We start from the raw sequence: 13303 nt of genomic DNA, 5'->3' as shown, positions 1-13303 counted from the left end.
TCTCAGAGCTAAAATATATTAATTTTTTTTCCTGTTTTGCAGTTATGTAATGAGTGTCTACAGCTGTAGTTCACCAGGGTTTTCTGTTCCAAAATGCCTTTTCTCTTGTATTCTGGACACCTCAGAAAAGTGGTCATGATGGACCAGATCTAGAGGTGATCCTTTACCAAGGGGCTTCCTTACCTTGGTGTAGGTCATTTGGATTCCCATGGAGTCACCCATTTCATCAGTAGAGGCCATTAAATCCTTTTTCCCCTGCAATGCTACCTCAAACAGTGTTCTGGACCACCATCACCCAAAAAAATTGTTGGAATAGATTGGGAATTGGAGCAAGGGGAAAAACTACCTTTTTTGTCCTCATAATAATTCATTGTGGCAGAGTTTTGCTCTGGATTGAAACCAGAAGAAGTATCATTGATAAGTATCAAGACAGTTTTTCTATGGTGTTTGACCAATGTTCAGGAATTTATTGGGATGATTTTTTTTAACTTCTAGATTAGGGGTGTGTGTGTGAAACATGATTGAGGTTTGGATCTTAAACCCCCTACCTATCATTCTAGGATTCTAATCTAAATGCAAGGCACCACACCTACCTTAAAATAGAAGTGTGAGTGCAATGAAGAGAGATGTAACTGCTAGATAATTATTTAAAACAATGTGTGTTTGGCCCAAAGTTACTGCGTGGAAGCTATTGTCATGAATCAGACCTATGATCACGCCAGCATTCTTTTTTGCAGTGTTGTTTCAGTGCATCCATGCACATTCTCAGTGAGAGGAAGAAAGCAAATAGACTAAGAGGGCTAAAAGCTTCAGTAAACTCTCATGTACCATTCTGGAATTAGTTTAGAAATGCACTGGAAGGCAGAGGAGTAAAACACAATACAGAGCAAACCCAATCTGGTAGACCTGGCTAAAGGCTTACATTTATTCTATTGGAGAAATTACAGGGAAGAGTAAAGGAATGACGACGGTGCTGGAGCAACTCCACTAAAAGGAGGGGCTTCAAAATTGGGACTGTTCAACTTAGAAGAAAGGCAAGTGAGGGGGGGCCAGATAGGGGTTGCTAAGATCAGGCACACAGGGGATAAAATGGAGAGGCAGACACTTTTCATCCTCTGCCATTACACTCAACTTGGGGTCAAGCCAGGGACCATGTGGGTGGGATGTTTACAACAGATAAAAGGAAATTCTGGAAATTTAACATTTGTTATCAGACTATGATTTACTGAACCTATTGCCCAATTCACTGTTTCACAGTCTCATTGACTATACTGTGCTTATCCTGTTGCATTTTATATTGCCTTTTTTGTAACATTTAAAAAACATTTAGCTATTATTGTTAGCTGTTTTCAGCTGTATCCTTGTAGTGATTGTTATGTGAGCCACCCAGAGAGCCTTCCGGCCATGGGGTGGCATTCAAGTGCCAGCAATTAACAAACCACTAAAAATATATATATCACGTTCATGGAGTTGAAGCAGGGAATCCACAGATCTCTAACACAATCATAGACTCATAGAATAGTAGAGTTGGAAGGGGCCATGAAGACCACTGAGTCCAACACCTGCTGTTGCAGGACACCAAGTTACACCATCCCACTCAGATAACTGTCCAGTTTCACCTTGAATGTCTCTAGTGTAGGAGAGCCTACCACAAGACAATTGCATGATATTCATTGTGAGGGTATACATAATATGATATAGGAATGATAGGATCCCAGATACAGTTACAGTGGCTTTGTAGTGCTATTATAATTATTGTCATCATCAAAGTTATCATTATCATCTCATACTATAGAGCACTTCTACTGTATCCAGTGTTCCACAGTCTTTAAGCCCTGTTTAGATCTTAGGTTTGACAAGGTATCCCAATGCGTGCAAAGGGCTTGCATTGCTGTTTCCATTCACTCAGTATCTGTTCAGGGGGTTTTCTACATGATCAGGAACCTTATACTGAGACCTGAAGAAATGGACGAAGACACCTCCTCTGGATCTTCCTCAATGCAGGGACTGAGAGTGCGGAGTGGATCTACAGTGAATTTTGAGAGTAGGGTTGGTACATGTGGCTCTGAAGCCCTTGCCTGCATTGATGTACCCTATTTTGAAGTTTTCTGCACAAGTTGGTTCATACATGCACATAGATATCTTGCATGTCTCAGTGAGGGGTAACAAAATCATCACATCACCTCACATCACCTTAAACATCATGATTCCTAATGGAAGATTTTCACCCTTTTGGTTAACAGTGAGAAATCAACTATAATTACCATTTCACAAACAAGAAACAAACAGGAGATGTGTCTAAGCTTATGCAAAAAATCCACAACTGCAGCTTGAGGCAAAGCCAGGTCCAGAACTTACCCACTATTCACAAGATCATACCAACTCTCATATGGATGTTTTCATATGGATCTCTCTGACTTTTATTTACATGGCTTGGAACAATATATAAATGAACACCTGAAAATGCACATACCATCTATTATTCCAAATCTATATTAGGACAGTACCATAATTCAGCAAACTAAAATGCTATAAGTACTATGGAAGCTTTCAATTGCTCTAGAACTCTTTATCAAGCTAGAGGGGGTAACCAACAAGAGGTAAACAATGAAGATACCTTTGCTTGTGTCACAATTGTAAAATGGCAGGCAGTAACAACATTGAAATCAGGGTCTACAAGGCATTGTGATGGTTTAATGTTTTCAGCACCTATGACCTTTTTTAAGGACTGCTGAAAATAAGTCAGTCCTTTTTATATTCAAAATCCCTTTGAATGTTGAATATAACATTCATCTGATACTGGGATCTGCTTCTATCATTATGTGAAACAGATTTTCTAACCTATTGTTCACATTATCTTAGCATCTACCTCTTCTACACATATTTAAGCTGCCTGTAGTTAATTATTGCTAATTGACTAACACACTACACACATATGGCAGAGGGATTCACCATGCATATGCCCACGTAGAAGGTTTCTCAAATGAAGCTTTCTCTTCGAATGAAGCTAGATACATACAGGTTGTGATAGGTTAATTCTTTCATTGCATTTCTGCCTAAGTCCTTATATTTTCATCATTTCTCCTTGGGACTAGGCCTGAATATTTATCTCCCAAGAGTGGTAGCTTCAGAAGAGATCCTTCTTCCCACATCCCAATCATAAACTATTCTCTTAAGAATTCATAACAGCACAGAGGTCACAGCCATAGACAATTGAAAGAATAGGAAGTTAAAAGTGGGTAGCAGAAAATAGAACTCAGATCAAGGAAAGCAAAACTAAACAAAATAAAAATAAATGAAGTGATCTAACTAAAATTAAGCTAATATATTGACTATTTATAAACAACTTCCTGCATTTTCAGGTTTTCACATCTCAAATAAATGGAGAACAATACCCATCCATTCAGATTAAAAAAATGAAATTAGGTACCTTAAAAATGTCCTCAGACATCAAGTTCTACCACCCAAATTATTACTGACAACTCTTTCTGAAATGCTAGAGACTTAACTGTCTGCTTCTTTTCAGCATCACCTGCTCCTCAACCTTGCTTAGTCTCTATTATCTGTTAAATTAGGTTCAGATATTTCTCAACAAGGTTGGTGTCCATCCAGTTCCCAACACTAAAGCATTGCTTCAGAGATTCCTCTCCTACCACAGCACACATACTTCTTCTAACAGAACAATTGACCCTGTTAGAACGTAAGTTATGGTAGCCATAACTTACATCTAAATTGTCAGCTCTGGTTCTACATTTATTTTAAGAATCTAGAGGACTTTTAAAAATTATACATGCTCAGAACTCATGTATAATTATTTCAATTAAGATAAGCATTGCCAACATTATTTGCCCTTAATATTCTTGTTCTTTCTGGAAAGGTGAGGAAAAGCGCAATGCTTGAGTGTACAGTTTAATGTGAGAATAAACCAAAATTAAACAAAATTAATGTATTTATTAATTTTGCTTAAATGCTAGAATATAGCAAGTGTGTGCAACCTGTCAGTTTTGGAATAGGCTAAAACACTGATCTTAAACTGGGTTACACTAAAATAGCTGCAATCACATTAATAGAGAAAGGGGAGGAGTGGACAGGACAGGAAAGGAAACTTGAATTTTCTTCTGTCTATGAATGGACACAACTGATTTTCATTTTTCAATTTTCCAATATTAAATCCAGTTCACCGGCTTTTGGACACACAAAGTTTGCATGAAAATGCAAATGCATCTTTGTGCATATATTTCAGGATTCATGTATTTTTAACTCATGTTTTTCAAATAATGTTGTTTGGACTGGCAGACAAAAATCATGGAATTGTAGAATTCAGACTGTAAGTGCAGTCCTAGTTATGTTTGAACAGAGAAAGGTTTCATAACTCCCAATATTCCTCAGCCAGCCATGTTTTCTTAGGAATGCTGGAAGCTGTAGGGCTTTTTATGTCTCAAAATGCACAGGTTTGGGCCCTAGGTAGTACAAAAAACAAACCCCCAAAAAGCATGCTGACACAGTTGAGGCATGGAATGTTATATCAGGTTTTATTGGCAAGGAATTTCATCCAGCATTTTAATTTTCATATGTATTTGTTGCACAGAACTGTGGAAGAAGAAGAAAGACTTTTCCCAGAGCAACTTGGACTACTCTATTTCTCAAACTGTAAATAAGAGGATTCAGCAACGGTGGTAGTACTGTGTAGAAGAGTGATAGGAATTTATCAGCATCTGGAGTATGGCTTGATGTTGGTGTCAAATAGACAGTTATTCCAGATCCGTAGAACACCGCCACCACCATGAGATGCGAGGAGCATGTTGAGAAAGCTTTGCGTCTTCCTTCCAGTGAGGGCATCTTCAGAATAGTAGTGGCAATGTGCATATAAGACATAAGAATCAAAGCAAACGGGATTACTGCAAGCAATGCCACTTCTACCAGAGCTATCTGTTCATTTATGGATGTGTCTCCACAGACCAGGTGGAGCAAAGCAGGGATGTCACAGAAGAAGTGGTTGATTTCATTGGCATCACAGAAATAGGAGGTAAACACCATGAAAGTCTGGCCAAGCTGTACTGGAATTCCAGTAAGCCATGAAGCTGTGACCAGCCCAGAGCAGACTCTCTTGTTCATGATAAGCATATAATGCAAGGGTCGACAAATGGCAACATAGCGGTCATATGCCATGGCAGCCAAGAGGAAGCACTCTGCTGCTCCTGTGATGAGGAAGACACTCATCTGAAAAGCACAGCCAGTGAATGACATGGTTTTATCCTCTGACAGGAGATTCTGAAGCATCTTGGGGATTATTGTTGACGTATAGCAGACCTCTAGGTATGACAAGTTCCGGAGGAAGAAATACATGGGGTTGTGGAGTGTCTGGTCAGCCATGGTGACAATAATTATGCAGGCATTCCCAATCAGGGTCAGTACAAATGTGGTTAAGAAAGCAGAGAAGAATAAGCCCTCAAGACCTGGGAGACTGGAGAATCCCAGGAGCCAAAAGTTATCTATTGTACTTGTATTTACTCTCATCTGATGGAAGAAGCAACAACAACAAGACACGACACGACATGGAGTCAGTCTATCTTTATCCCAACTCAAGTTTTTGTTTCATGTTAAGCAAGTGCAGTGGAAAATGGATGTATCATATAAACCTATACAAAAGGTAACTTATCTATAGCACATAATCAGTAAACCCATACAGAGTAACAGAAGACTGTTGCCTGCCCCAGAATATTAAACAGAAGAAAAGATGTAAGGATTAATACATACAAATTCCCTTGGGTGTATGTATGCCCGATTTTGGTGTTGGATGAATTTTAAGGAGTTAAGCCAAGTCCTTATAAAAATAGCAGGGTTGGTTGAGGGACACACAGAGGAGAGAACAATTGTGGAGCAGCTGTGATATGAAGCTAGGCTTATCTCCATCATCTTGTACTCAAGGAAAGTTAATTTTTAAAAAGGAAGGTCTCCTTTATACAAGAGATTGTCTTCTTCTGAACATTGTTCCCACAAGTACAAGGTTTTAAGTAAGCAAGCAAGCAAGCAAGCAAGCAAGCAAGCAAGCAAGCAAGCACTTCTTTAGTTATTGCAGGTGGAGAAATGCACCACTGTATATTGTCAATAGGTATGAGACATGTGACATGCATGTGTACATGTGTGTGCTTGTGCCTTCCAGCTGCAGGTTGAGCAAAAGGAAATGGAAAAGAAAAAAAGACATGGTGGCTATCAGTTGGGGCAGCAAGAAGTAATCTCACAGTTGCTACTAAAAATAACAACTTCTAATACTAGCACATAATTTGGCATCTTGGGCTTTTCCCCATTTCTGTACCTGAATTTCAAGCCAAAATTTCTCCAGTGAGAACTGAAATTTGGAACAGAAGTGAATGTGTATAGTGAGAATTTTTCCATGATCGCTTATACTGCTAGAAACTGGGGTCATCCATGAAGCTGATTACTGGGAGATTCAACACAAATAAATTCTTCATAAAAAGGATACTTTCCTATGGAATTCACATCCATGAGCCATAGAACAGGCTGCTAATTGGGATGACTTTAAAAGGGACTCAGGGAAAACAATACTAATGGATACTCAGTGGATACTAATCCTAAGGGCAATATGCTAACTCCAGTACTAGAAACAGTATGTCTAGGTACAGCACTTGCTGGGGAACTTGGGCAGGAGGCTGCTACTGTGTTCATATCTTGCTTGCAGGTTTCCCACATTGTGAACAGAATGTTTGGATTAGATGTAGCTTGATGTAGCTCTTTCTATGTTCTTATTTTCTAAATAATGAGCCCTGTTCAACTCCAATGTCCAAATAAATTTTCACTGGTAATCTTGAGATGCCCTGTGTTTATAATAAGTAAACTGTATTCAAATAAACATAAGAAAGGAAGGACATGTTGTAAGAAGCTACAGAAACAGTGGCAAAAGACAGTGGAGTAGATATGCATATTAAGACCTACTTACCTACATCCCCTTTCTGTTTTTTTATGAAACTTCAGTCTTCACCCAATCTGGCTTCCATAACTGAAATTAAATTAGAAAATTAAAACATTTCTTCCAAGAACTCTATATGATATTGCTTCCAGATGTATTATAGTAAGCTTAAAGTGATAATGCTCAAAGTCACAAATTACATGCAAATTGTTTTTTTGCTGCATTTGCAAAGCCACCATTGTAGTATTCGTATTCTAGCTTTGGAATCAAAGAATGGATGCTTTTGTAGGTCTGTCTGAGATGTGGCTCCTGATTCACAAAATAGCATTCCACAGGGGAATTACATTGCTTCCTGAACTCATAAGAAAACAATGATTCAGCAAGGAACTTAGAGACAATTTGCCTAATAGAAGTATGGCACATTTTTAGAGATGAATTCCCAAACCATTTGCCAGTAGCTTATTTCATAGCAGTTAGTCTGTAATTGTGTCCATCAGTCTCAGTGGTATACATTTACATTTACCCCTTCTGACTAAGCTGAATTGTAACCCAACATCTACTTATTAGCAAGTATGAATGATGGCTTTCAAGGCACTATCCAAGATCATCTGCAGGATGGGAGAAGCACATCAGTGATCTCTGCATATCCACTCCTGAAAATCAGCTTAACCATCAATTTTGGCCATCTAGTTGAAGTGTATCAGAAAGATGGGAAGGAAGCTGGAGCACTACCAAGATAAGACCCATTCTAGTGACTTGGTCTCTTCCCCTCTCTGCTGCCTAAAACATCCATTCACACCTGCAGAAGCAGACTTCCTGCCTTCCCCTCCACTGGCTGGGGGTGTGAGGAAGAGATCCAAGCACAGACCAGCAGGTCTGGGGTCAGAGACTTCTTCCTAACCTCAGAGGTGGGAATCCAAATGCTCTTATGACTCTCTAGATGCTGCTGAGTGGGCATAGAATCACTCTTGCCCAAGAATTATCTAGCATTCCTACCATACCTTTATATACATATTAAGAAGCTTGGGACATTTCACTAACCCAAAGATATACAGTATGTATTCCTTCCTAAACCCAGGATGAATCAGGATTCCCATCTAGGATAGGGAAGGATAAATGGATTAATTTCTTTTATTTCTGGATTAGATTTCTACACTGCCCAACTGGAAAATTACTTTGAGCACAAAACCAAAGAATAGGTAAATAAGAACAATTTGTTACAATGCCAGTAATTTCTTAATATGCAAGTAAAAATAATATAAACAGTAAAGTAATAACAAAATAATAACAACTAATAAAAATAAATAATAACAACTTTGAGGAGATTCTGGAAAATGAAATTAATTAATTAATTCTGGTGTTTAATGTATATAATGAAGGCACCAGGTGACTTTTTCTGAGAAGGGTGCTACATAGCGAGGGGATTGCTACACAGAAGTCTTTTCCCCTGGTAGCCACTTATCAAAGTATTGTGGGCAGCAGCACCAGGGAAGACCCTCCAAAGTCAGTCTTAGCAAAAAGGCAGAATGATATAGGAGAAGGACATCTTTCATTTAGAGTCATCTAAAGTCTTTTAAGGATTTTAAGGAATGCATTGACACCTTGAGGAAGGCCTGGAAGCTGACTATCAAACATTCCCTTTGATGCAGCATTGGAGTAATACTCTGGTTGATATCCTCCATTTCAGTAAGTAACCTTGCCACTCTATCCTGTACTAACTGAAATTTCTGGAGCATCATCAGAGGTAGTTCCATGTACAATGCATTGCGGCAATCCAGAGAGCAGATTGCCAATGGAAAACAGTTGCTAGGCTATCTCTGTCCCCATAGCAGATGTAGCTGATTAAAGGTTCTTCATGTCACCAAAGGCACTTGGGCTTCCAGTGACACAGCTGGATCTATAAGCAGAATCAGATTTTTTTTAAAAAAATCCTAATAAGCAAGCAAACAACAAAACTCAATCAAGCAACAACAATATTAAACTATTAATAATAATGTTAGCTTATTTAATAGTTTTAAATAACTGTTAAATATTATTTATTGTAAAATTAAATATTGTAAAATTGTATATTATATTTATTATATTACAAGAGCTGTTCAATGTATTCTCAGTGTCAGCATGAATAAAAAGGAATAATAAATTGAAATAATTTTTATTTTTCAATGTAATCCGCCATAACTTTAATACACTTATTGCATCTAGAAATTAACTTTTCAATTTGCTGTAAAAAATACCCTTCTTCCTTGTCTAAAAAATGCGAATGAATTGCTGCCTTGAGTTCTTCATCATGGGAAAATTGCTTTCCACAAAGATCTTTTTTTAAATTCGGGAATAGCTAGTAGTCACTGGGGGCCAGGTCTGGGCTATAGGGTGGGTGGTTTATTTCTTCAAAACCACAGTCTCGCACAGCAGCCTTTGAAACACGCACTGTGTGAACGGACGCATTGTCATGAAGAAGCAACACACCTGCAGTCAGTTTTCCCTGCCATTTTTCTTTAATTGCTTCTCTTAAATTATGCAGAGTGGTTGCATATGATGCTGCATTTATGGTTTCGCCTTTTTTTCATGTACTCAATCAATAAAATTCCATTTGAGTCCCAAAACACTGTGGCCATGATTTTTCTGGCCGATGGAGTGACTTTGAATTTCTTTGGAGGGTCAGCACCGTTTTTATGCCACTGCATGGACTCCTGCTTACTTTCAGGGTCATAGTGATGAACGCAAGTTTCATCTCCAGTAACAATCCGGTTGAAAATACTCGATGGATCTTCACCACAGAGCTCTAAAAACTCTGTACAGCACTCGACTCGCACTTGTTTCTGAGGTACCATGAGCATTCGTGGCACCCATCTTGTACAGACCTTTGAAAGGTTAAGATGGTCATGAAAAATAGTAAATATGGTACCAACGGATAGGTTTGTCATCTCTGCCAACATTTTGACTTTTATTCAGGGATCTTCCAATACAAGTTTCTCAATTTTTTTCACATTTTCTTTCGTAGTGGCAGTAACTGGCCCACCTGAGCGAGGGTCATCTTCAGTGCTTTCTCTGCCCATTTTAAATTCACTTTGCCACTTTTGAACAGTAGATAATGAAGGTGCAGAGTCCTGATAAATGGCCACCATCTCTTCGTGAATGATTTTTTTACTTTTTCCTTGTTTTGTAAGGAACTTAATCACAGCACAGTGCTCGATTTTCTTCAACATTGACGCGTCAGTCATCATGGTCGTCTTTCACTGAGGATTACTAGGGAACTAATGATCACAGTTATTTGAAATTTTGCATGTATACCCTCAGAAAGTGTCATTAGCTAATGAAATAATTAAATTACCCACATCAATAGCAAATCAACCCAATACCAAGAATACATTGAACGCCCTCGTATATTGGATGTTCACTTCACAGAGAGTCCATTTGTGACTATTAGATGTGGTTTTAGAAATTGAATAAATAAACAAATAATAAACAAAAATGAAAACCACCCCCCTATAAGAATAGGCTAATTGCTACAAGGTTTTTTTTTTTAAGCACCCATCCTCCAAACTTTTAGCAGACCCAGACCTCTTTAGCATTCAGTTTGCTGCACTGTCTGCTTTCATAAGAACACACCAACACATACAAGAATGTTCTTGTTGTTTATGTCAGGCCATTTCTGACTTCTGGTGACCCTATGAATGAAAGCTCTTGAAAAGAAGAATGCATTCAGTTGAAAGTGTCAATGTTTGAGTAGGAAGTCCTTTGAATATAAACTGTGTTTAACTGGTTTTCCACTGGTTCAGATTCCCAAATAGGTGATTTCCTGATGGGACTCCCTGTAAGAAGAGCAGAGTATATTTTGATTGCAATGCCCATGATATTTCTCCTCTCCCCCCCCCCCCGCCCTTCCTACTATAATTCATTTTGTGAAAGAGTTAAGAAGTTATGGACAAATTCAGCTGAGTTAGGAAGCTCTGAGGAACAAGGCTTGAGAGAATTCCAGTGTTATTTTCTATAAATGTACTATGTCATGACTGTATTTGGCTACATCCACAATGGAGGAAACTGATTCACCTTGACTCTGGACTAGGCAGAGTAAAATGCAGAATATTTTTGAAAGAATGACGAACCAACAAAGAAAATCATGCATGGTTTGAAATTATGTACCTGAAGCTAAACTGTTCATGTCCCTGCTGCTGATTGTAAGTGGTATTCTACTTTCTTCTTCTTTTTCTTGGTGCACTTTTAAGGAAAAACTGTTAAGGGCTTTTTTTCAAATAGAACTTTTGAATGTTCAGACATTCCTATCCATTATATGTTATGAATATATCAAGTTATATTTCCTTGGTGTGTTTTATGTTTCATTCAGTGTGTTTCAGTCATAAGTCCCAAAGAAAAGTTCCTTTGAATGATGTATATTTGGTTTTCTTTTATTCATATATTTCATATATTTGTTTTGAAATGTGATATTTAGTCAAACTGGTGATGCTTCCACATTCCATAGGAATAAAAACAAAGCAAGAACTATTTCTATTCCGTTTGCTTCCATCATATTTTGAATGCAAAACCAAGAAAACCAGCAAATGAATCATCACATCACATTATCTAAGCAAGCTTGAATTGGTTTCTGACCAGTTTACTATGCAGTCTTGTATGTGTCAAATGGGAAATAGACCACTTGATCTCCAGTGGGACTTATTTCCAAGTATAAGATTGACCATGCAGGATTAAATTCTCAATTATTTGACAGTTAATAAGATGAATTCAGTCTAGGTTATGTGGACTTTGAAATCAATAGAAAATAACACGAAAATTGAAATCAGCAGGAAAATTAGTCATGGCTAATCTGAGTCTCATTGATTTCATTGAGAAGTGTGCAGTTTAAGTATTCTGGATTAAACCCAATATATTCTAGATAATATTTTGCTTGTATTGCCAACGTGATTTTTTTAAAAAGGGGATTGGCATGCTATTTGCAAATTAGTGTCTTACTAACTGGCATTCTCATCTTGAAAAGTCCAAGTGATAAACCTGCATGTATGTAATGCACTGTGCACCATCCTTCAGGTTTTTATTGTTACTAGGAAGTCTATGGCTATAAGTGTCAGTGGTGTAAAACCTTGACTCTTGCCTTATTACACTTCCACACCACCTAATTGTTGAAGCTCTGACACTTCTAACAAAAATGGAGTGGTACAGGTGAAGCTCTGACACTTCTAACAAAAATGGAGTGGTACAGGCATACACAGTAAGGATTTTTTTAATCAACATATTCACACTTTCTCCAAAGACCCTGCAATTACAGCTTTACTGATTATGGGGAAGAAAAATTCTTCCTGTTTCCAAGAAAATGCAAATTTACCTGATGTCATGCTTCTGAATTTATATGCAAATTGATGTGCATTCATTTAAAATTCATACTCCTTTCAATTAACCAATCAAAACATACTGAAAAGCATTCAAGGATGGTCCTCAAAGTGATACTCAACAAAGGGGAAAGGGAAATTCTGGGTATATTGGTCAGTTCCTTTGACCTGGCACAAAGTTCTGCTACAAATTACTAGTCCCCATCTGCAACTCTCTGTAGTACCCTCCAAAGGGAGATCTGGATGTCCCGTTTTGAAAGCAAGCTGTTGATAGGGAGATATCAGCAACCCTCCTTTCATGGGTTTTCTACTTTTGCATCACAATTTTCATTAGTGGGTCTCCTTTCTATTCAGACTCAGATGGAACAGTAGAGTTCTCCTTGAGATAGGAGACAACTCTATCCATGTAAAAAGTTGAGTCTACATTGAAATTTCTCATTCTTTCCTCCCTTTCAGGAAAGCTGATCCTACTCTCAAGCTCCTGCTGCTTCAGGGCTAGAGGGTGGGGATGCCGGAAGAATTCATAGTGGATCTGGTCACTTTATCTGTTGTCTCTTTAGAGGGTTAAGGAGCTCTCCTTCAATCCCCTCCCCACTCTGTTCAGACATGTCACTTTCCTTTCCCAGGGAGGCTGGTTCTCAATCTCTGCCTAAGAATACTCATGAGATAACCTTGAACCAGTCAACTCATTAGCATCTCTTCACCTCTCTACCTCAATTTCAGAAGTGAATGAATCTTTCCAAGCAAACTGTAGCATGTTAGAACTGGGTCACTACAAGGATATTTGTACAGGAGGCTTTTAACCTACAAGAAAGGTGCAAGAAAGATTGATGCCTCTTATAGAGAAGCCCTCTGTATTTTTTGAGCAATATGGCACTCCAATGTGGTTGCCTTCAGTCTTTCATTAGTATTACGATCAGATATCTTCTGTCCATTAAACTGTTGATTTGTTTTAGCAGAATTCCATTCACTGACTAAAAATTACCATGGTGTTGTTTTCTCTTAATCTTACAGGTATATATATATATGAGGC

At 38.1% G+C, this 13303-nt stretch overlaps 1 protein-coding gene across 1 annotated transcript; it reads right to left on the bottom strand.

Annotated features, from left to right (window-relative positions):
- Positions 1 to 4560: 4560 nt before the first annotated feature.
- LOC123033381 (olfactory receptor 10A2-like) lies at positions 4561 to 5517 on the bottom strand. Its single transcript, XM_044449986.1, has one exon. The coding sequence runs from the start codon at positions 5515 to 5517 to the stop codon at positions 4561 to 4563; it is 957 nt and encodes a 318-aa protein (XP_044305921.1).
- Positions 5518 to 13303: the final 7786 nt, after the last annotated feature.

Source organism: Varanus komodoensis, unplaced genomic scaffold, assembly GCF_004798865.1.
Source record: "Varanus komodoensis strain SLA01 unplaced genomic scaffold, ASM479886v1 scaffold62, whole genome shotgun sequence".
NCBI classification, from domain to species: domain Eukaryota; kingdom Metazoa; phylum Chordata; class Lepidosauria; order Squamata; family Varanidae; genus Varanus; species Varanus komodoensis.
Note: the sequence above shows the minus strand (reverse complement) of the source record. Positions and strands in the feature narration are given on the sequence as shown.